General features: G+C 41.3%; 1 protein-coding gene across 5 annotated transcripts in view; it reads right to left on the bottom strand.

Annotated features, from left to right (window-relative positions):
* rxraa (retinoid X receptor, alpha a) overlaps nucleotides 1-22,820 on the bottom strand; it is a 110,594-nt gene that overhangs the window by 13,012 nt on the left and 74,762 nt on the right. For 2 of the 5 annotated variants that reach the window (XM_038734627.1, XM_038734628.1), the window contains 3 exons: nucleotides 13,949-14,108; nucleotides 11,482-11,661; nucleotides 4,279-4,463 (listed from right to left, as the gene is read on the bottom strand). In XM_038734627.1, the coding sequence (XP_038590555.1) occupies nucleotides 4,279-4,463; nucleotides 11,482-11,661; nucleotides 13,949-14,108 (525 nt within the window). The remainder of the gene's footprint in view (nucleotides 1-4,278; nucleotides 4,464-11,481; nucleotides 11,662-13,948; nucleotides 14,109-22,820) is intronic. The other 3 variants (XM_038734630.1, XM_038734629.1, XM_038734631.1) reach the window with 3 other exon arrangements.

The following is a 22,820-nucleotide window of genomic DNA, read 5'->3' as shown; positions in this document are numbered from 1 at the left end:
GTAGAGCTACTAAATCCTTCAGGAGAGATGAGCGTAAGAGCTGAAAGTGCTCTGAGAGATGGACATAATAATTATTATTACATTGGGTATTAAATAAATAGGGTAAGTTCATTCTCATTTGCGGAGAATGATGTACATACACTGTTGCTGTGAACATATGTTTCATCAAATGCAAAAAGAAATGTATACGCCTGGAATAAAATTTTTGTATTTATTTATTTAGTGTCTTACTTTATTTTTCTTGTACTGAGAAATGTCAGTTCTAAAGATAATGAGTCTACAAATTACTGGTATCATCTTAAAGAAGCTGGCTGTATTTAAACTGTCGTTCAGATGGCTACATTGCTGAACATGAGGAGTTTTCCTGTTGAATTATAATTTCTATGTGCAATTTAATCACCCTTTGATGGACTGGCGACCTGTCCAGGGTGTACCCCGCCTTTCGCCCAATGTCAGCTGGGATCCAGCCCCCCGCGACCCTGTATGCAGGATAAGCGGTTGACGATGGATGGATGGATGGATGGAATTTAATCGCCAGTCCAAAGACAAGGACTGTTTGTCCTTAACTGTCCTGATACATAAGATCGGGAGGCATTATTCTTTGGCCAACAGGGAGTTTATGAACAATGGTGGAATACTAATGCAACACACATACAGTATGACAAACTCACTAAAATGTAAATCCATCTAGGCAGGGGAAAAAAATCCCAAACAATACTGTCAATCTCTGACGAGCAATTTACCATCATCCCAGGAGCACATACCCTTGATATGTATGTGTGTAAACAAAGGCTTTCTGCACACACTTCTGTGCATAAATTTCAATCAAGTAAACATCCTTAAATTCTAAGTATCCCTGTGTGAACTCGCACTCCGACAAGAACTTCTCCCCAATTTCTTTCTTTTAATCCCACTGATCGATGCTAAAAGCTCGGAGGATCCCGACATCAACTGCAACTCTCAAGAGAAGATTAGTTCAAGATGAAGGAGAAAACATCTCTCCACTCACATTCTCCTCTTATAATACGCAGGCCAAAGACTCTCCCTTCCTTTTCTCCACGTTCCCTCCCTACGGTGTGAAACTCACACTGACTGCAGAGTATCACAGATAATAACAACTTAAACCAGACACAAAGCCCACACTGTTTTGAAAACCGAAAGTCTTCCTTTTTTCCCCTTCTTCAGGGGGAGAAAGAAAACAGGCATCTTATGAATATTTCAGCATCTGATCTCCGTGGGAGACGTGGACGGCGCAGCTCAGCGCGACAGTTTTCGTGAGCTGCACTTCCTCCCAAAAACACATAAACAGATTCAGCTAATTCATTCCAAAGGGGCGCCCCAGCCAAAACAAAGAAAAACAAAAAGGGGCTTCAGTGTGCGCCCCGGTCGAGCCACCCTTCCTCATAAGAATACAAGTCCCAGGGTTCTCGTTAAACATGGCAAGCCTCATGAATGTTGTATGGCTATCTTAGCCGTGTTTACACTGACCTGGTTTCTTTGCCTCTGTCTGTGGAGATGACAGGGGAGAGGAGCTTATACTTCCCTGCAACAATCTCCAGGCATCACATTACTGTACTCACTGTTCAAGTCAGACAACAGCATTTAGGATGTTATCGGCTCCACAATGGAGTGGCCTACTGTGACCTGTGAGGGAATAACATTAACCTCCAAAGTACAAAAGCCCACCTGGGAATACCATACTGCTCAAGCGTAAGAGCTACTTCCGCTTCTTCTACGGTGGAAATCACAGCTGAAAACAGGAAGCAAATAAGCGGGAGGAGTCTTGGACAAAAACGGAAACTTGAGACAAAAATTAGTTACTGGAGCTTTGCTGCTTTAACAGATTTTTTAAACGCCTGCCACAAACAACACTGTCTTCATTCCCAGGAAATCAAAGGGTTTACAGCCACGAACACTCCACCGCCGTGGTCGATCAGCCCAGCAACATAGAGGAATGCCAGGCTTGCATACTGTCCCATGAAATTTTCATCACTTGGGGAGTGGAGACGAACGATTGCCTTTCAATTTTTCATTATTTTGCTTCAACCAGGCTATACGAGCGTGACAACCGAGAGAAAATTGGGTAGAATTACTCAAGTGTCCCACTTTTTTTTAGATTGAAAAAAGAAACTGTTCTCATCTGCTGGAGATGAATCATCAGCTAATTATCATCTACATAACAGCAATGCTTCCTGCATTGAATTCAAGAAAAGATACCTTGGTAGAACAGCCATCAAGGATTAATATAAAGACAGAAAGATGCAGAAGGAGAGAAATACATGGAAGAACAAAAACACCTCCAGTATTAGTGAACGATAACATCATCTCCTCTTCCCCTCCTACTTAAGAGAAGTACTCTCCTTGTCTGACTGAAGGCAAATTACTAACGCCTCTTTAACTCCTGTTCTAGGTCACCATGAGATAAACACACTTTATTCAGCTTGGCCAGACCCCAGCCATTAGACAGTGGCGGTGGCCTATTCATGGTGTACACTCATGGCCTGGGCCCTGTGATCAATTATAGCACGGGGCAGTGCCTCTCAAAGGGGAGTCCTTTTGGTCAGGATAGCCTGCATGCCGATACTCTGCCAACATCCCGGGCTCCGGTTTGGATAAAGGTTTAGTTCATGGTAATGTCTTCAATCAAGAGGCTGCAAACTTTTTGATATCAACTGAATTTCTCTAACCCTCTGCTGGTTTTGTTTGTCTGTGTACTAAAATCAGCCAACCTGCCTCTCTCCCTAGCCTCTCCTCATTTTTTCCTCTCTTGTACTCAGGCTTCTCTGTGCTGGACCATGGGCAGTCCGGGGACCTGGAACCGCTCTCTCTCTCCCTCAGTGCGTTTGTTTCTCCTGCTGTGTGAATGTTGTTGTCTTCTAGTGTGCTTGTGTGGCTTGTCCTCATACAGTTAGAGAGGGGGTGATGTGGCTCAGATCCTACTTATTAGGCGACACCTCAGCTGCATACTCGTCCACCCTCTTTGCTTATGTTTATACTATGAGTTTCTGTTGTGAATCAATTCCAAACACACGAGAGCTGTTGCATGTTAGGAAGTCCTGTAAGGACTGTAAACTTGCACAGAGACAGGAATTTGTACAATTTTGTACAATAATAAAATGATATGATCGGACTTTGATTCCACTTTAAAATGATAAACAATAAAATTGCTGTTTTCATTCCTTTAAAAAACTCTCTCTTTTTGGTGTCATGCAGGCAGTGGGCATCGAGGGCCGCACCATGGCTGAGCCCAGACACAGTCAGTGCATTAGTGTGTCTGAGCTGCCAGCCGCTCCCCTGTGACTACCCACTCCTTATCCCTCTCCCCGATGTCAGCGCTCATCTCCTACGTTTCCATCTGGCTCCCCAAAATAGCTCCCATTTACTCACATAACAGCCTTCACATTGCTACCTTTACTTCACACGACATTTCCCCCTGAAGCACATGAATCCCAGAAGAAGCCCTCCCTCTCCTCCTCCCTCCTTCAGTCTCACCCTCTGCCCCCACCCCCTGGTAGGCTGCCGCACAGCTCCACCACTGTTTCTCATGTTCCAGCAGAATTCCTGAGGAAGCTGAGGCTTTGTGGGATGCTTTCAGGAACAGCCTGCCTGTTGCATTATTCATCACTCTTAGTCTCCTCTGTGTTAAAGACAGCCCACAGTGCCCAGCTGATACTGAGGGGATAGATGAGGAAACAGCACAGCTGAGTGTAGTTGCTGATGCAAGGTGAACAGGTAAACCAGCGCTCTAGACTACAAGCAGTCACCCCAAAGGGACTAAAAAAGGGAGGACAAACAGTAACCACACCCAAAAATTCATCAACATCTTTACCAACAAGCAGCAGGGTGTTGATAAACTTCCTGACTGCCAGTCTTAGAGTCCACAACAAAAACAACTTTAATAAAGCTTTATTATTGGAAACAAGAAAAAACATAAAGTGCATTTCAAACAGCATTGTCCCAATTCCAATCTACCAGACAATTTTAATTAGACAATGAGTAATGCAAAAATTCGATAGAGAAGCTGGGAAAAATGTAAATGTGAGACCGTTATTTTCTCCATCAGGACACCTCAGAGTGTTTTATTGTGTGTATAAAATGGAACATTATCACAGACAAAAAGAGAAGCTGTGTTCAAATAGTTATCCATTTTTACAGTTAATTTGTAGTCAGATTAAGGTTATGGAGAACAGTAACCATTTAGACAAATGCAACACCACAATAAATCAGTAAATACGTGTACGAGTGTTTGCCAAAGAATGTATAAAAATCCCAACTCACCGAGTTGGATGGCACACCAAGGTTGGTCTCAATGTAGGTCTCGGTTTTGGGTTCCACTGCCTGCTCTGCTTCCAGAATCTTCTCCACGGGCATGTCCTCGTTGGCGCAGCTGGTGGACTCCACCTCGTTCTCATTTCTCTCCTTGGCTCGCTGGCGCTCCTCCTGAACGGCTGCATGTAACAAAACTGGTTCCGGTCACTACTGCTGTTTTTTGTTTTGTTGTTTTTACAATGTCAACGTGTGTCACAACGACAACACATGTATTTTTTGAAAGGAAGATTCAGGATTGCAAGTTTACATGGTTTTGATTACTGAGCAAGATTTTAGTTCAGGGTTCAAAAGCTTGCTTATTTTTCTAGGAAAATGACTCTAATGCAAAAGTCAATTGCTTAAAATATTAAAGCTGCATTAATCAATAGTTTTTATGTTGACAAAGAAACAGAAGATGATTAGTAATGTGAAAGATGACTCACAAACAACCCAATTCACAATTATTACCCAACCCTATGGATGTCACGAGAACCGATACTTCAGTTTGATAAGTCGATACTAAAAATTCAGAAAAGACGTTGGTATTCGTTTTGCTAGGTACCAAATCTACCATAGATCCAACACGTGGAAGCTGAAGCGACAGCTCTGCCTCGCATCGCCGCAAAGAAAAGAGAATGGAAACCGGAGTGAAGTTAGTTTCCAGCCTGTTACCTGTAATAGCTCCATGTCAAAGCCTCGATTTCTCACAGTTGGAGAGCTAATTTAGGCACAGTTAAGGCAAAATTGAGTTTCACAGTTTTGATCACCTGAAAATCGCCAAACATGACGATGCAGTTTGCAGCGCTAAGAACTGAATGTCTGTCAAACGCGCCTGTTACTGTTGGCGGTGTTAGGGACCGTCTCAAAAGTGCAATACGATCCATTTCAATAGTCAATAACTTTTTGGTTTTTCAATATAAAAATCTCAAACAACTGCCAATATAGATAGTTAACACCCTAAAAGATTTCACACCTGTGAGTTTGTAAAGAAAAGTTACTTAAAGTAAATTAAGTAATTAATTTAATAATTAAATACGATCAGTGCCAGGTTGTAATTTCAACAGCTTGCATTTAGGAATATACTGACATCAAATCACTTCCTGGACATCCTCTCACAACTTTCACAGCGGTTAGTTGTTTTTTTGTAATGTTCAATGTTTTTATTAAAAGAGTGCATCTTGAAGTACATGGGATTTATTGTGTTGTTTTAATTTTTTACCATGGTATCAAATTGGTATCGAGAATGTTACTGGTGTCGGTATCGACTAATACATTTCTGGTATTGTGACATCCCTCCCCAACCCCGGGGTTCTTTCAAGCGCTGGGGTTTTACAGCACATTTACAGTTTTGATTCACTCTTGCCGCTTTCGTCATTAGCCGCAAGTTCTGATAGACCAATTGTCTGTTACCAGCCCAGCTACAAATGGCAGACAAATTTAGGGACTAGCTGATAAGGAAAGTGGAACATGTAGAAGCTAAAAAGCCAGACGCTTTCCCCAGGAGTTGGTGGAGATTACACAACAGCTAAAAAAAGAGTGAATATTTAACTTTCATCAGGTGGACACAAACACAACTCCAAATAATTGCTAATATTGCTCTGTGACTACTGATATGTAAGTAGATTACTGTTTGCTTAATAAATTAGCATTTATAATTTTTTAAAGGGAATACTATGTCAGGGCTGTGTGTTTTTATCAGCTCCTTTTTAAATCACTTCTGCCCTGTAGTGACCAGACATTTAATAATGCAGCTTAATTCAGCAACTTTTCATGCAAACAGCTTTAATTCTTAGCAACTGAAATGGACTGCAAGTGACTGCCAATCTGCCAGTGTGGTGAGGTTATCCCAGCGCTTTTCAAATCAACCATGTTCTTGTTTCTAGTGCAACAATCTGCCTTACCCAAGATCAAGATCAACATTCTCAAACAAGGGGAACCGCACTGGTAGATAATTTTTGTGCTCTAAGAAAAAGAAATTATGCTGGATGAATCTGAGATGAAATGACTTGATAGGGCAGATTTGATTTTGTTTTGAGCAGCTTTCAACACTGAATCTTCCCTTTGATTAAATGCTTGAATTCTTGCTGATTTTGAGAAAACAAATTGTTCATTCTCTGGTACACATCAGCAGAAAACTGAATAGGCTGTTGGTCCTTGTATGTATCTACACACACTTACGAACAAAGTGTCACTCACACTCACGTGCTTGAGTGTGTGTCCGCTTACCCATGTCAAGAACCCGCATGTGTGAGTACCTGCTTCAGTCAGTGCGTCTCGGTAAGCCAGTGAATAGTGCATGACCTTGTATGTACTATGCTAGTAAACATATCCAAGACAATTCAATCATCAATAATTGCTTTGACAGTGTGGATGTAATATATTTAGGACCTTAGACCTACATTATGCACAACGCAGCAGAGTGGAAAAGACTTTTTTCAGCTTGCAAAGAGATGTTTTTTTCATGCAGCGCTCAATGACAAACAGCCGGCTCCTTTTATACACATTCATAACGCCTGGCACATCGCTCTTTTACATCGTGCATGGTCACCAGAATGGCTTAAATAAAAACCTTGAACACAAATCAATGAAGACTTTGTCTTGTAGGTTTTTTTTTCTCCCCATGTCATGTACAAAAGCTGGTTGAAGCAAACCGTATTGGTTCTTTTAACTGATTGGCTTGGCAAGGAGACACAGGAAATGGTTTGTGTGCTGAGCAGACACCGAGACTCACTGTGGCTGAGGCAAGAGAAACCGCACCTCCACCCTTAAGTGAGAATGGAAAAGATGCCTGTGTGTATGTGTGTGTGGGGATGTGTGTGTGTTTTGTCTTTTCAAAAGGCTACAATTTACTTAATTCAAGAAACCACAGAAAAAAGTACTGTGGCTGTTTATAAGTTTGTCCTCACAATGAATTAATAAAAAGTTTTGGACGTAACGTGTTGAATGATAAAGGGCTTTTGGAAATTCACTGTCAGCATGCAAGCTTACATACACACCTGGAAAACTGTCCTGCCTCTCACACGCACGCACGCACGCACGCACGCACGCACGCACGCATGCACGCACGCACGCACGCACACACACACACACACACACACACACACACACACACTGGGTTTGCAGGATGATCTGTCTCCTTACATTTCCCCTACTCTGGTTTCTATTCCAATTCCTGGATCACAGTGGTCTCGTTGGTGGGGGGGGGGAGCAGAGGATGTTAGAGGAGGAGACGGAAAGGGGCCCCATTTCAGAGGAACTGCTGTCTGGTGGTGGAGGTCAGCCCAAGGGTAGAATACTTGTGTTGGAGTCAGGGAGAGGTGAGTAGGGCCGAAATCATGTTAGCTTTATTCCCCCCCTCCTCCTCTCCTCTCCTGACTTGGAGAGTATAAATTCATTTAATCCTGTTTTTCTGTAGATTCGCTTAGCCTTTTGGGCTACTGCTGCCTTGTTCTCTTACCACAGCCCTCAGGGTGTGGGGGGAGGCTTAGGCAGCACTCTGAGTGAGGCGAAAGGCAGTAAATGATAATATCCTTGAAAGGAGTAAAGAGCCCAACAATGATATAAATAAAAGTAAGAGGGAGGGCAGGGGAGGCCAAGTAAAGGTCAAGACAAATTGGCCTTGGATAGAATAGCCTCCAAAACACATTTACCCCCCCCCACCACCCACCCACCCCAAAAACATGTATTCTTCTTGTTTACTCAGCTTTAAACATCTAACACACATGAACCTGCACACACACACACACACACCTGGTTAACACCTGCTACCATCTTTGCTCTCCAGGTCCACTGGCGACACTGTACATCGCTCAGTATAATCTATGCACTCTATATTCTGTAACCGTGGCGACCACATTGGTGAGAGGCAGTGATTGATTTGTTCAATGTGCAAAAGAGTGCTTAACAGCAACTGCTGAGTGCTAATATTTTTAACACCCTCATGGAGTGTTAAAATTCACACCTGACTGCCTGATTCCACCCTCCCCCCTCTCCTCACACAACCCAAATCTTCCTAGTCTTATCAGCTCTGTAATCCATCCTCGAAGGTGCTTTACTGCGCTGCCCCACAATCATAGACAGTGTCTGCCAACTCAAGGTTAACAAGTCGCTCTCAAAGACTGGAAAGCGATAAGTGCGGTATCAAACAAATACAGCCAACAATGCTGGTCTCAAGAGCCAGTCCCACTTATTGAGAGAATATCAACAGGACACAATCAATCATGCTGTACATTAAAAGGAAATGTCTGTGTGAAACTGCTTCAGTCTTTATACATTGTGCCCTGTTTTCATGACATGTCATTTTCTTTTTTAGTACCTCTTTTATTATTATTGCTCTGCTTAATTAAGGTTCTATAGTAAAAAGGGTGGTTTAAACCTCACCCTGGAGTGCGCACATGCCTAAATGCCTCAACAGATGAACAAGACCTAATGAAACCTGAAGAGTAGAGATGGAAATAATGATTGACTAAGATTTGTAATCATTGACTATGTAATTCATTCACTTATCACAGTTCAAATGCACTATACTATATGTACAGTATTAGTAAGCGAATGCATCATTGTATATAACGGCACAGCATTTAATTCAGATCATCTTCAGTTCAGTTGGTTGCTGGTTCATTCAGTTCAGCACAAAACCAGGCCTATACAACCAATAGCTGCACCTATTAACAGCATACTTATGATTTCATGCTAACTTTGTGTGGCTTTTGCAGTCTTTCAGTAAGCTTTTAACCAGAAAGTAATCACATTTGAGCTGACAACAATGCTTTTACTCACAAGTTAGCTCTGCTGCTAAATGCAGCTCTACTGATTCATTCAAGGACAATGGTGATATAGACCAGTAAGTTCAGTTGAAAGGTTTTGTGATTCGCTTGTACATGTCTGCACTTAAGTGCAGTACAAATCAATGCAACACTGTGGCCAAAACAAAAGTTCAAAGCATAACTATCTACAAGTATATTTGCTGCCATTAAATTAATATTTCAGTGACATTTATTACAGTCTGCCTCTGGTTAGCATGCTAACAAACATTGCTAAGCTAAGTTAACTAAACTGGGCAGAAAAGTAAGCTAATTTCATCAAAACGAATTCAGTAGCTGGCTTTCACTGGTGCTCTCTGACTGGCTGATGTAGGAGCTTCACACATAAGAGTCTTTCATCAACACAAAACGCTGACTTTACCTGTAATTTGCAAACAGAAGTTTAAGAGTAAAGTCACTGTTGAAGCTAAAAGTAGTAGGACTTGTAGCTGCACTGATGCGGATGGAAAAAAGTTAAGAGTTAAGAGTGAAAGTTTGATTAACGGTCTGTCCTCCACAACTATATGTTCTGCATATGTGGCTACTGACTAAATCTCTGTATCTATTTGAAAAGGGCAGGAGCAGTATGTGCATTCCATCAGTAGCCTCTAATTTGAGGAATGTGGTGCACATTTTCACGGCGCAAATTGAGTGCTTTGATTAAATGTTGTGCGTTGAGTATCTTGCAAAATAAGCACATAAAACATATTTTGTGTTTGTGGTAACAAGCTGGTGCACAATAACAAGGTAGGCTGACCCATACAAGGTTAATACAAATAATTAGGAGCACAAGAGCTTGGCAGCAACGGTGACATCCAGACAATGCAAAGGAAGCAGAAGTTCACACAGCTCCATTGCTATGTCTTTATTTCTCCAGTCTACATCAATGAACTCCCCAAGGACTCCCTGCAACCCATCACTCTGTTTCCATGTGCATCAATAATGGAGCTGCAACAGCTGAATGTATTATTTCCCCTAAAGTAGTGCTTCAAGCAGAAATATTTATATTTAAATGCAGTAGAGCCTTTGGCTGCAATTCACAGCATGTACAGTAGCAGAGCAGAATCACAGCAAGTTGTAAAAATGGCAAGTTGTGAAAATGGACAATCGGCTTTACTAATAGGAAGCAAGCAAAAAGGGACATCTTCTAACCTTGATGCCACCTCTTAGCTGCTCTGCATGTGCCCTTTGTTACTCTGCAATCAAACTAAATCAAATTAATTTTTTTTCAGAGAAGACTAAGTCGTGGGTTTGGAAGCGTCATGTTTTGCACTGATTACCAAGGTTATGAATCATATGTATGTTGCAAGCTTTGCTACCTAGTGTGGACGCCATTAAATAAATATACCTATAGTCACAGAGAGTATACTGGCATACTGGAGTCACAGGCAACAACAGTTTGAGACCAAAATCAGAGTATGCTGCCAAGGGTCCGGTAAAGTAAATTACATGTGTCCATTTACTTTTAAGGACACATGTAATATGTTTTATACTTTCTGTGAATATAATCCAATTAATCTTATTTCCATCCTGTACAGAAACCTTATTTTGAAAACCAGACGAATATGTATCCTCGCGCTAAATTCATCAAGTCCGACCCAATTTGATAAATAATGTTGTATGTGGTTCTCATATCACGCAACATGAAGACTTCACAGCCTCTCTTCAGCTGGGACTCTCATTCTGAAGTCGCTAACCTGCCTGTCAGATCACACTGGTCTGTTTCAGTGAATTTACCATAAAGGCTTGAATATGTGTGCACTCCAAATTTAGGTGCGGCTAGCTGAATCGCCTTCTCAGAAACGAGTGACAGAAACACTCAAAGTGGGTCAGACCGTTTGTTGCCTTTTCGAAGAAGTCAGCCACAAATGGAGTGGATGTGATAGGAGACAGTTCAGCAGAAGAGTGTCTGCAAACTTTCTCGGAAACTTTAAAATGCTTCCACACTGCCGACATGTAAACGTAATTGTTCGATAAAATTTCCTTTAGACCTATTAGGCCGAACACCGAAAGTGCTTTTTTTTTTTTGCAATTTTCGGTCGATTAATATCGGTAGCCGAGCATTCTGTGCATCCCTACTGTATTCTCCTGTCCTTTATACTATGCTCAATACACAAAGGCAGAAAGTGCACTGATTTTAAAAGGGATGATCTGATAAAATACTTTCCAAAACTGATGCCATTTCCAAATATACAGGTATTCTGTGTGTTTCTGGTCACATAAATATGAGTTCTATTCATGATACTCACTACACAGCTCATTCATTTCCTAAAGTAGGAACCTTATCTGTGGCTAAATGTGTCTATGTAGATTAGTAGAGATTTGAGGGAATGGGTAAGTCGGACTTTATCCTCAACGGTATGTGCTGTACCTTCTCTCTTCATGCCCATGGCTAAACACTTCTGGTAGCGGCAGTATTGGCAGCGGTTCCTCTGGCGCTTATCAATGACACAGTCCTTGTTGTCACGACACGTGTAGGTTAGGTCTTTGCGCACCGTCCTTTTGAAAAAACCTTTGCAGCCCTCACAGCTGTATACCCCGTAGTGTTTACCTGAGGAAAGAGAGAGACAGAGATGGTTTGTCTGATGCATATATAGTAGAAAATGTCAGTTTGGTTTCTGTGTAGTAACCCAGTGTACCACCAGAAAAGCAACATAATCATGGCGCAGGCGCACTGCAACTTTAAAAGCAGGTCTCAGGCAAGAGAGCTGAGATCAAAAATCTTTACAGCTTGAGATGACATGCAAGCACACAAACAGCATACAGGAACCAGCTTCTGAGGTAGCAAAAGAGAAATCACGTGAACAAAGACCTATTAAAGTGAACAGAATGTGTGTTTGGGGGTTATGCTGAGGTGACTGGGGAATCAAAGAGGGGCCTACTGAAGGCAAGCTGCAGGGGGGCCTCGTGGATTTGTGTTACGGTACTGTTCTCACATCATGTCCTGGTACAGGACGACTCATCTCTTTTCACCTCTCATAATGACTCTTTTTTGTTATTTATGATGGATGAAGTCCATTTGCATTCTCCTGTGTTTCTGGTCAGCACACTGGAGAAAATAAATTAAGCCTCCGAGCACAGTTACATGAAGCCTGACTTGCTATTAAACATTGTTGTTGCTATTAAACATTGTTTGGATTTTCCCCCTTGGGTCCATGTGGCACCAATGACGCAGAATAACACAAAGACTGTCCAATGAATTAGATATCCAGCATCATCCTTGGGCTGAAAGCTTTTCATGGTTATCCCCAGAAAAACATTTAAACACAGGGCTATTTGTTGACTGTGTAAAAAAAGACAAAGAAGAACATTATGTGTGTGATGGCATTGGGCTAACAGTTAGATAGTGGTTAAATGTTCTTGTGGTTAAAGTGGTTAGGCTAGCACTTGACCAAATGATAGCCAATGTTTCAGAGAACCCTGTGTGAAAGGCCAAAAAATGGGAATTTTTCCCCCTGGAATATTTGAACTTTGATAATTTGGATTGAATTTCACCAAGTTTTAAATCTGATATGAGGCAATGTTTTGGATCTCCAACAAGAAGAAAAAAGAATTGACAAGATAAATACTTACATGTATAATAAAAAATGTGCTGCCATTTAAAGCCATGTCAACATGAGACTAGCGTCAGCAGTGCAGATGTAGCTGCTCTTTATTTGGCATTTTCGCTCCTTTGGACATTAAAGTGGCTGAAATTTGATCTTCACAAAGGTATCAAAATGTTTAAAATGTTCATATAATTTATGAGTTCTCAAAAATACGTGGTAGCATTTGTATTAATTGCACTGTTTTTTTTGTAGGAAACTCACTGTCAAGCTCTCTATCTCTTTCTGTAACAGGTTCCTCTCTGCCTGTATTTGCCTCCAGCCTTCATTTTCTACAAGCAGTCTGCGCTGCAAGAAAAAAAAAGGACAAAAACAACAGACATCCACCCACATCATGACGATGCTTCATGGTAGGGATGCTAAGAGTGATGGGCTGTGCCTGGTTTCCCTCAGACACAACGCTTCTGCAACAGTTTTTTTGCCTCATGATTTCAGTTTCTTTCATGTGCTTTTATGGAGCTGCCCTCACATGCATTTTCTCAAGACTGGCTTCTTTCTGGCCTGCTTGATATTTAGCCCAGATTTGTGAGGAATTCCACTGACTGTTGTCCTTCCAGGAAGATCTCCCACTGCAAAAAGCTGCAGTGTGTAGTTCTGCCAGAGTGCAGCCCATGGGGCCGTTCTCTGACCAAAGTTCATCTTTGGATCTTCTTTGAAGGTTTCTCAGTGTGGTCAGAACACAAGCTTTTAATTTAAGTGCATTCCCACTTTATTTTTATTTGGTAATAATGTAGTCTTGTGTAATCCCAGCTATTAAGAAAATATTTTCACTTTCCCCCACGATTCTTCCTTAAATTATACTTAAAATTCCCTGGACTTGCTTTTTAGGCTTTGACTCATGCACTTTTAAATAGTCATCTCCAATCAATTTAAGTTTTGTCATTTCATATTTATAATTTTAAACCATCACTGACCTCTTGAGTCATTTTGTACAGATGAGTCACAAAAAATCCTTTCGAGTTCTGTGACTCATATGTACTAAATGATCCATTTTTACATGAAGCTGTGACACCACAGTGAGAAAAGACAAGCAGGTTGAAAAAACTCCTGAAGGCACTGGGAACCCTATGATTCTTTAGAACCGTTTCAATCTAGAACAACCTCACATCATTTCATTTTAAATCTTTAAATTCAGTGATTTTGACCTCAGTGTTTGCAGTTGCCCAATGCTTCCCGTGTGGACAGTGCATGCGGCCGTTCAGTGGGTGATCGTCACAGTCTGATGTCACTCACCTGAGGAGCGGTCACCGCAGATGGCACAGATGTGTTTGGTGAGCGACAGGACCGTGCCTGAGGGCTGGGCGGGCACCTTCATCACGCCGTTGAGGCCCAGCGGGGGCTTGATGTCCTCCGTGCTGCTGACCGAGTTCATCGGAGAGTTCAGCTGGAACATCAACACACACAAACACACACGCCGACAGGTCACAAAGCAGACCCCGCTGAACAAAGAACCAGGGCCATCATACACCCTACCACACAAGTCCATCCACATAGCTTAGCTGGCGCGGCATAGTCAGCTGATGACATTAACTATTGAATGAGGGCCAGGTCTCCTAAGGAGAGAGAAGGTTTGGTTACACATACTAACAGGGAAAATAAATCTGGAGCTGTGTCGTGCAGGTTGTCCTGAACAATTTGCTAAATGCAGAAAGTAAAAAAGGATGTTATGACTATTGATACTCAATACAGATGGTCCTAGCAGCAGCTCTCTTTGCCCTCTTCCATTGCTCTGTCTCCTCCCTCCTGTTTCAGATCTAAATCTGGCGCAGCAGGATCCTGCACCACTCCACCCCAGGAACTCTTTTATTCATGCTCTCAACAAGCCCCGCTGGCTCCCAAATGTTCAGCACTAGCATAACTCCACTGCAAAATTTAACAGTACAGCAGATTAAAGAGACAGCATTTGTTTTAGCGGGAATGCAACGGCAGCCTTAAGTCTTACTTCAAATGCTGCCTCCCTCCCTCCCTCCCTCTCTGGAAAACAGCTTTGATAAAATTCATCTCAAAGTGACCCTTCCTCTCCTCTTGCAAAAAGTGGAGAGCAAAGGGAGACTAATTACTATAACTAGCACCATGCTGTTTCCAAAGGAGATAAACATTATGGGGCTGGATATAAATTATCCTAAAACACTAAATGTACTGGACGGAACAGAAGCTACTAAGCCATTAACACGATCTCGTGAAAAAAACTGGAAAAGTAAAAGCACCAGTCTGCTTGACTAGGCTAATGGTAAAATGACAGTTTAGCATCACAGAGGAGGGAAAGAAGTGGTTTCGTTGACAAACACACTCACAACAGAGGCTATGTTTGCCACATGGGCTCATATAGCCAGACGTGTTTTTTATTTAGATATCACATATGTGACACGTCTGATGGCACAAACACCCATTGACTCTATATTTAGCTCACAACATAGCAAAGAAACCCCTGTATCTGTCTGCAGGGATCTGGCATGACAGAAGAACCATTTTGTTTTTATAATGACGAAATGTACATGATAGTCTAAGAGAGTTTGTCATCCTCGGCTGTGTTTACTGGGATCTGACTGGGAACATTAGCTACGCAGAACACAGGAATGTATACGCCACAGCAAACAGCGCCCATTCTCAAACATACAGTATAAACCAAACAGCCCCAGAGCCCATATGGATTTTGGCATGTGGCTCCAAAACTCTCTATGGAAAATATTTATTTAGGAGGTTTTGAAATAAGTGAGTATTCATATGATTTATCAAGTAAGAGGATATGAATACTTTAAAAGAGACAAAAACACAAAAGATGACAAACAAACACTAACAAACAGACATGACTGTAGCAGTACATAGAGACAACAACAACAACAAAAAAAACAATTACAGTGCAAAAATCAAAGAAGTTTCCTTTAAATTAATAAATAAATTCTATTCAGCTAAAAACTATATTAAGTACAGATTTAGGAAAGATATTGTGGTGAATAGTTTCTGTGGTGGATGTCCAAAAACTGTTTTGGAATTGTCCTATTTTGAAAAGATTTCTGGAAAAAATTATGTGCCTTTATTTCAGAAAATATTTTTGAAAGTTTGCTTTGGAAGAATGTATAGTTTGGTTTCACAGAAAATAACATACAAAGAAACACTTGTGTGTACTTGATTAATCTCTTTATTATTATGGCCAAATTTCATATTCATAAATGTAAATTCGCAGATAAGAAACCTTGCTTTTTTGCCTTTTCAAAAGAGTTCAAACATTACCTCATCAATTCAGTGGTCTCTAAAGCAAAAGGCAATTAAAACTATATCAGCTTGTGTTATTTTTGAAGTTTTTATATAGACCCTCACCCCCCCCTAGCAGTCAGCTCTTGTACTTGACTTATTGTTCTATTATAATTGTTTTTATAATTTTGTTAGATTTGCAAATTCAAATAAAGTTGTTAATTAAAAACAAACAAACAACAGCAAAAAAAAAACAATTACAGTGCTGCAATATGTCGGAGAAGATGAAACAAGAGGTGGTTTTGGTAGTTATACCAAGAATAGTTGATTTAGCGATTAGTCAGTCAACAAAACTTAATAATTGTGATTTTTCAAGTAAAAACACATAGGGCTCTGGGAACTTATGATGGGTATTTTTTAGAGCCCGACCAATATATCGGCCATTTATAACAGCAGATATATGACTATTAAAAAAGAAACCTAGAGTCAGATCCTTCATGTCATGGGTGTTGCATAGTTTGCCCAACAGAGGGCGACCAGCTGCAGCTCCCCTGTTAACTACACTGCCTCACCACAAAAACCACAGAAGAAAACAATCAGCTGACCGGAGTTTAGACGCAGCATTTAGAAACGTGCAGAGGGCTGTGTGATCGGTGAGTGGGTGTTGAAAGCTACGCTGCTGGACAGACGTAACTGTACATTTATTTGAAACAGTGTGGCAGTTCTAGCAAACGGTCCACATTTGTCCCTAGTTCATCACTTCTAAATATTCTCTAAAATCACGTAACGTTACAGCAGCTGCCTGTTGCTAAATTAGCCACAAAGCTAATGCGGTGTTTATCAGTGGAGGAGCGCTAACATTAATGAGCCCTTAAACTACAGTTTCTGACGTATTCTAAATATATCTGCGAGCCGCCTGTCTGCAGGTAGTCGGCGTGTCTGAAATGATTAAACCAGAGCGAACATGTAAAGAAACGTGAGCTGAACAAGAATCTAACACAACTTCTTGTAGCTCCTCTTTTTGTGACGTTGTAGATGTGAAACGCTGTAGTCAGAGCCGTAACGACTCTGGTTATAGTTATAACGTTAGTTAAATAAAATCTCAAAGTTGCAAGTCCTTGTTGTAGAGAGTCATGTTGTATTAGATGCATTCAACAGCAGCTCACTGTGTCCTAGACGGCATGATTAGATGGTGGTTAAATGGTTTCACGTAGCTTTGGTTAGAAGAGTGCTGGTAAAGGGATGAACTACATGAATGTGCTACATTGAAATTTTGGCAGATCATGTGTAAAGTGAAATACACAACTATCCAAATCATTCTTAAAATCAAAATATCGGCTCATAAATCAGCTCTTCTTCACTTTAACAAAGCGTTTGGGCTCTAGTATTTTTCACTATTTTCAGGAAATAATCAATAGTACAAATAATCGTTTGTTGCAACTCTAAAATGGAGATCCACATATCCAATCCAATCCATTTTATTTATATAGCACATTTAAAAAACAAAGGTTTACAAAGTGCTGAGCAAGAAATAAAACATAAAAACTCATATAAAACACATAGAAACACATAAAACAACAAGACTACACAGCTCTCATGCTGGGTTAAAAGCCAGGGAATACAAGTGGGTTTTAAAACGGGATTTAAAACATTCGAGGGTCGGGGCCAATTTGACCTGTGGAGGTAGCTCATTCCACAGTTTAGGGGCTGCTGCTGAAAAAGCGCGGTCGCCCCTGGTTTTTAACCTGGTTTTTGGAGCAACCAGCCAAAGTTGGTCAGTAGACCTAAGTGACCGTGGACCTGTAAGAGGTCTGAGATGTAGCGAGGTGCCAACCGATTCAGTGACTTAAAAACAAACAATAAGATCTTAAAATGTATTCTAAAATGGACTGGGAGCCAATGAAGCGAGGCAAGCCCTGGTGTAATGTGTTCATGCTTGCGAGTTCCAGTTAAAAGATGATATTGGTACATGTTTGCATGTTTTTGGTATGTGCGAGAAAAGATGAGGGAAATTAAATCTCTTCCTTTCATTCTTCCCCATTTCTCTTTCCTCTACTTTAAAAACACGTGGTCAACACAGTGATTTATGCCCGTGCAATAACAAACCAATGCATCACTTGACGAAAAGTATTCATCAACACTAAAACATATAAAGGTAAGATATACGAGTTCTCTGCAACTGCCCTGAGACACAGTCCTTCAACATCTTTTATGATACCATGAGGATGAAGCAGCTGATTTGACACACAGACACACACAAAAGCATTTATATGCAGTACATACACATGCATACGTGCACAAGTTCTCCTAAAAAGATGTTTGCACATACATAGACGCAAATATACCACATTAACGTGCACACGGCATATAATACACGCACATAGACGGGTACACGCCCAGCTGCTGTGGCTCCTGGCATCTCATTTCACCTTACACTCTAATATTTGATTCCTCTTAAATAGCTTCAAAGTTTGAAAAATGTTGGCAATGCCATTTACGTTTTAGCTTGAAGCTACAGTTATCATGCTCCCTCTGAGTGAAATATTCCAAGCCATGGTGCTTTACCATCACATCAAATAGATCTCTTGTGCATCATTTACTACACATTTACACATAATTCAGCATGACATATGTCGTGTCATGGGGAACCTGACTAGAAGTTCAAATGAAAAGCTTATGTGGGTTTGAATGTTTGGCTGCATTTGAATGATGGATCCACTGGTGGGTTCAGTGGGGTGAAAAGGTTAAAGCTCCTCCGCCACACGAAAATGTTCAATTCACACCGCGACACCCATCCCTGGCCTGCTCTTCACACCCTGTTTACACAAATACACACTGAATTCAATACACACACACACACACACACACACACACACACACACACACACACACAAGGCTTAAGCTTAGGGGGGAAAATTAAGATTATTTTTAGGTTATTATCCTACAGAGCTTTCCATGTTGTATTTTCTCCATTATTTCATTATTAATACCAAGGGAAAAAAATAAATTTTCTGCAGATTATCAAGCAAGTGGTGTAGTTTATATTGAAGTGATACTAAATGTGTCATTTAAATGAACAAAACAAGTATCATTTGCACAATTTAAATACGTAAAGAGTGCAAGAATAGCTATTGGCTATTGGTCTTTATGTTGGCAAAATGCTTCTTTGTGCTGGAAAATCTTGCGCCAAATAAGACACAGCTGCGTCATTTGTTTGGAACCAGCTTCGCCGACACGTGCACACTCACCCACATCTGTGCACACTCACCCACATGTAAACACACGCAACATGAGGTCTTACCTCAGTTAAACGCAGAGTGTAGTCTCTCCCCCCGCAGCGCAGCGCTAACAGAGCTGTCTCCTTTCCTGATATCGAACCCTCTGTCTGCCTGACAGAGAAGACTCTTCTACTCATGATCTATTTTCAGTAAACCTGCAACTCAATCTCAGCAAAATTGCTCCCCACAGTGGGGTGGGCAGGCTGGGGGGGCCCTTTCTTTCTTTCCTGCCCATGCCAATGGAGGCAAGGCGGAGGGATTAAAGTGGCTCAGGACTGGTTCTGGAAATAGAATACATTCGCTCTCCCCTATAACACATATGTGACCCTTCACAGAGGGTATTGCAGCTGTGTGTACAACCATCTCATCTTAGGAAACCCCTTGAAAATCCTTCCTTACATGCTATCTGTCTATTGTTTTTTGGTTTCTTTTTTGAGTAGTAGGAGGTTTGGCTTCAGACTGAGGGAGAGAAACAAACGAGGGACTTTAAACATCAAGGACTATGAATGTAGGACATAAGATTCCCTGCAGTACAATGTACAACACGAGCGCCTGAAATGCTCCAGCTGAATAACACTAGGACTTTGTGTGCTGCAGGTGTTATATAACTTGTTGTGGCGGACATTCGATTGGCACACCCAGTACAGTGGGGGGTCTCTGTCTGCTTGTGGGTGTCAGATTCTGCACATAATTGACATATGTGATTATACAGTAAGTTCTGTGCACCCGCTGGCTTCAGCATAATGCTGCAATGTTCAAACATGTAAAATGGGGTGAATTAATACTTCCTCGAAGGGGTAGTAGCCCTGAGGATCTGACGGTGTAGCTGAAAGTTTGCAGATATTGAGAGTGGCTGCATAGATAAACAGATGCATTCTGAACCAAAAGAGTGAAATAGTTTTTAATATTCTGATAAAAAGGTAGAGGGCAAGTAAATCTAGTGGTGTTTTGGTTCAATTTCATACAAACAGACAATATAACAAACCCACAATTGCTTTTTAGTATGGCGAGACATGGTTGTTGCAAGCTTACAGGTAAGTTGTGTAATGCTTTAATAATAAAACCAACCACCATTATAAATCGTATCATAAATTACGATTCTAACATTTCAAATGCATTATTACATGAATGTTTCATGTTTTTTTTGTTTTTTTAAAAGTATTATTTGCAAATTGCAACCTCTGTCCACTAAGAGGTTAAACAAATGGTGTTTGGTTTCATAAAAACACACAGTAAATGCAAAAAAATCTCCGTATTTGTATAGTGCCTTTCTAGTCTTTTTGACCACTCAAAGCGCTTTTGCATTACATCACATTCACCATTCACACACATTCATCCACTGGTGGAACAGCCACCAGCAATCAGTCCAAATGTAATATTGTAACAATACAATACAATGGGTTGGGAATCGGTTTTAGCAGGAATGTTTTGACTGTATTTGTAGCAACTTAGCTTGTTTCTTATTTCACCGTTTTAATTGTAGTCTCACTTACTGAATCCGCCTCCTTCAGTTCAGTACCTCTGCTGTGAACACGTCTCTCTCTCCCTGTATGTCTGCTCCGGTGACTTTCTCAATCAGTAGGCCTAGGAGGCTACGTTAAAAAAAAAACGAGACTCCATTAACAGCAGCAGCTGCGCCGCATGTTGAGGAGGCGTGTTGACAACATAGCCTTTTTTTTTGTCAAAACAAAACCAACGTGGTAGCTAACAAATGACATCTGACTGGTGTACTCACTGTCGCTTTACCTGGTCCGCTCTTGTAAAATATCCACAGTGTCGTAACTTAGAAGTAATCACTCTGGGTTTCTCTGATAAATGCTACTATGTGTCGTTTAACCTGGGCGGAAGTAAGAACTCTGAATCACTTTAATATAAAGAATAATTTCGGCTGCGGAACAGGTCCCGCAAACTATTAGTATGCTATGACAACACACGGTGGTGAAATAAAAGAAAGGAGGAGTCCCTCAAGTGCACAGAGGAGAAAAGGAAAGAAGAGCAGAGACAGTGGAGGCCTCTGCTTATGACGGGCTTAGCTCAATTCAGCGAGTCAGAGCACAGACTTTGCTCATAAAGACACTTCAAAAGGAGACATCAAATCCTGGCGCACCATTCCTCAATGCACAAGCCTCATGTGGAACTTCAGTTACTTTCAAGTTCAAGGGCACCTTTTTTAAAACGCCGAGAAAGTTATCTCCCCAGTTTTCTTTTTCAAAACGCCCTTACCGAATTCCTTCACGAGGCTTTCCATTATGCAGTGGCACAACATGGCCAGGAATAGAACGCTCTACTTAACAATCCACTGTTATAGATCTCATTCCGCACAACTGTATCACTGCGGAAGCACAATTTATTTTTGCAACTTTAATTCACTCTGCATCAATACAAGACATTAAAACTATCCGAAAGTTAGAAAATAAAGAGCAAGGAAGTGTGAGTGGACAGGAGACAACTCCTAACCAGCTGCTTCCTGAGAGGTGAGGACAGGGATCAGGTCATGATGTAACATAATGATAACCACGTGTCACCTTTCACTTCTTAACACCTTGTGACCATCACTTCCTTCTAAAAGCAAAACTTATCTCAGTGGTCCCGCAGAGTATGGGAGGAATGAGACAGAGCTTTCTTCTCATCCCCGTGCTGTGAGTGTGAGAGTCTTATCTGGACACGTATCAGCAGAGATGGGGTATCGGGTTTCAGACGGGGGTATGTTAATGGGTCCGCTCTTCTGTGGCCCCCGGGGTTTATTCGCAGTAAGACACCCTTTGGGATCAATTACGGCACTGTTATAAGTTTGAAGGACACCTGTTTGAGCACACTTGGTTCACAAATAAGTGCAAATCAACAGATGCGTGGATGTTTGCACATTATACACAGACTAGTTCAGGCTGCACTTCAGTTATTTGCGGACGACCTTCGGGGACGTCTGTAGGTCTATCATGGCACTTAAATAGACGCTGTGGAGTTTTCTTGTAAATCTACAAAAGTTCACAAAACAGTGTTACTCACCAAAATGTCTCCTTGAGCTTAAACAAAATGCTTTGAATGCATTTTCTTTCTCATAAAAGCAAAGTAACTAATCCTCAAATGTAGGGCTGCAGCTAACGATGATTTTAGTACTCGAAGCTTCTACAGATTATTTCATCGATTCATCATTTAACAAGTACTTTTGTTTGGCGGGACCGGGTGCTTTCTGATCAGATGCCGTCGTGCTGTTGCCTTAGGTGACACAAGTTTTGTTTTACAGTGGATGGATTGTAACATGGATTGAGTTATTTTCTTTTAGCTTGAAATAATCCCATACTTTGGACACTTTCTTCTTAGTCCCTCTCTATTTTCTCTCTCTTCCTCAACTTTGCAAACAGTGGCATCATAATCACGTCATGTTCACACAGCGAAACAGTGTGCTCGGGGTTGGGAACTACAGGGGAGCCCGGGGGGAGCTCAGCTCCCCTTAATAAGACATCAGCTCTCCTAAAAGCATGATTTGTGATATCTCGGGGGGTCTCTAAAATATTGAGTGCTTGCTTTATTGACATTTATCTCTATATTTCATATCATGGATCATGCGGAGCGTCAGACTTCATCCAGAGGGAACAATCACCTGACCGTACACAGCCGCAATCTCCAATCCCTGG

This window comes from Micropterus salmoides, unplaced genomic scaffold (genome assembly GCF_014851395.1).
Source record: "Micropterus salmoides isolate LMB-PRFRI ecotype aquatic unplaced genomic scaffold, ASM1485139v1 Ms_hic_scaffold_20, whole genome shotgun sequence".
Classification (NCBI taxonomy): Eukaryota; Metazoa; Chordata; class Actinopteri; order Centrarchiformes; family Centrarchidae; genus Micropterus; species Micropterus salmoides.
Note: the sequence above shows the minus strand (reverse complement) of the source record. Positions and strands in the feature narration are given on the sequence as shown.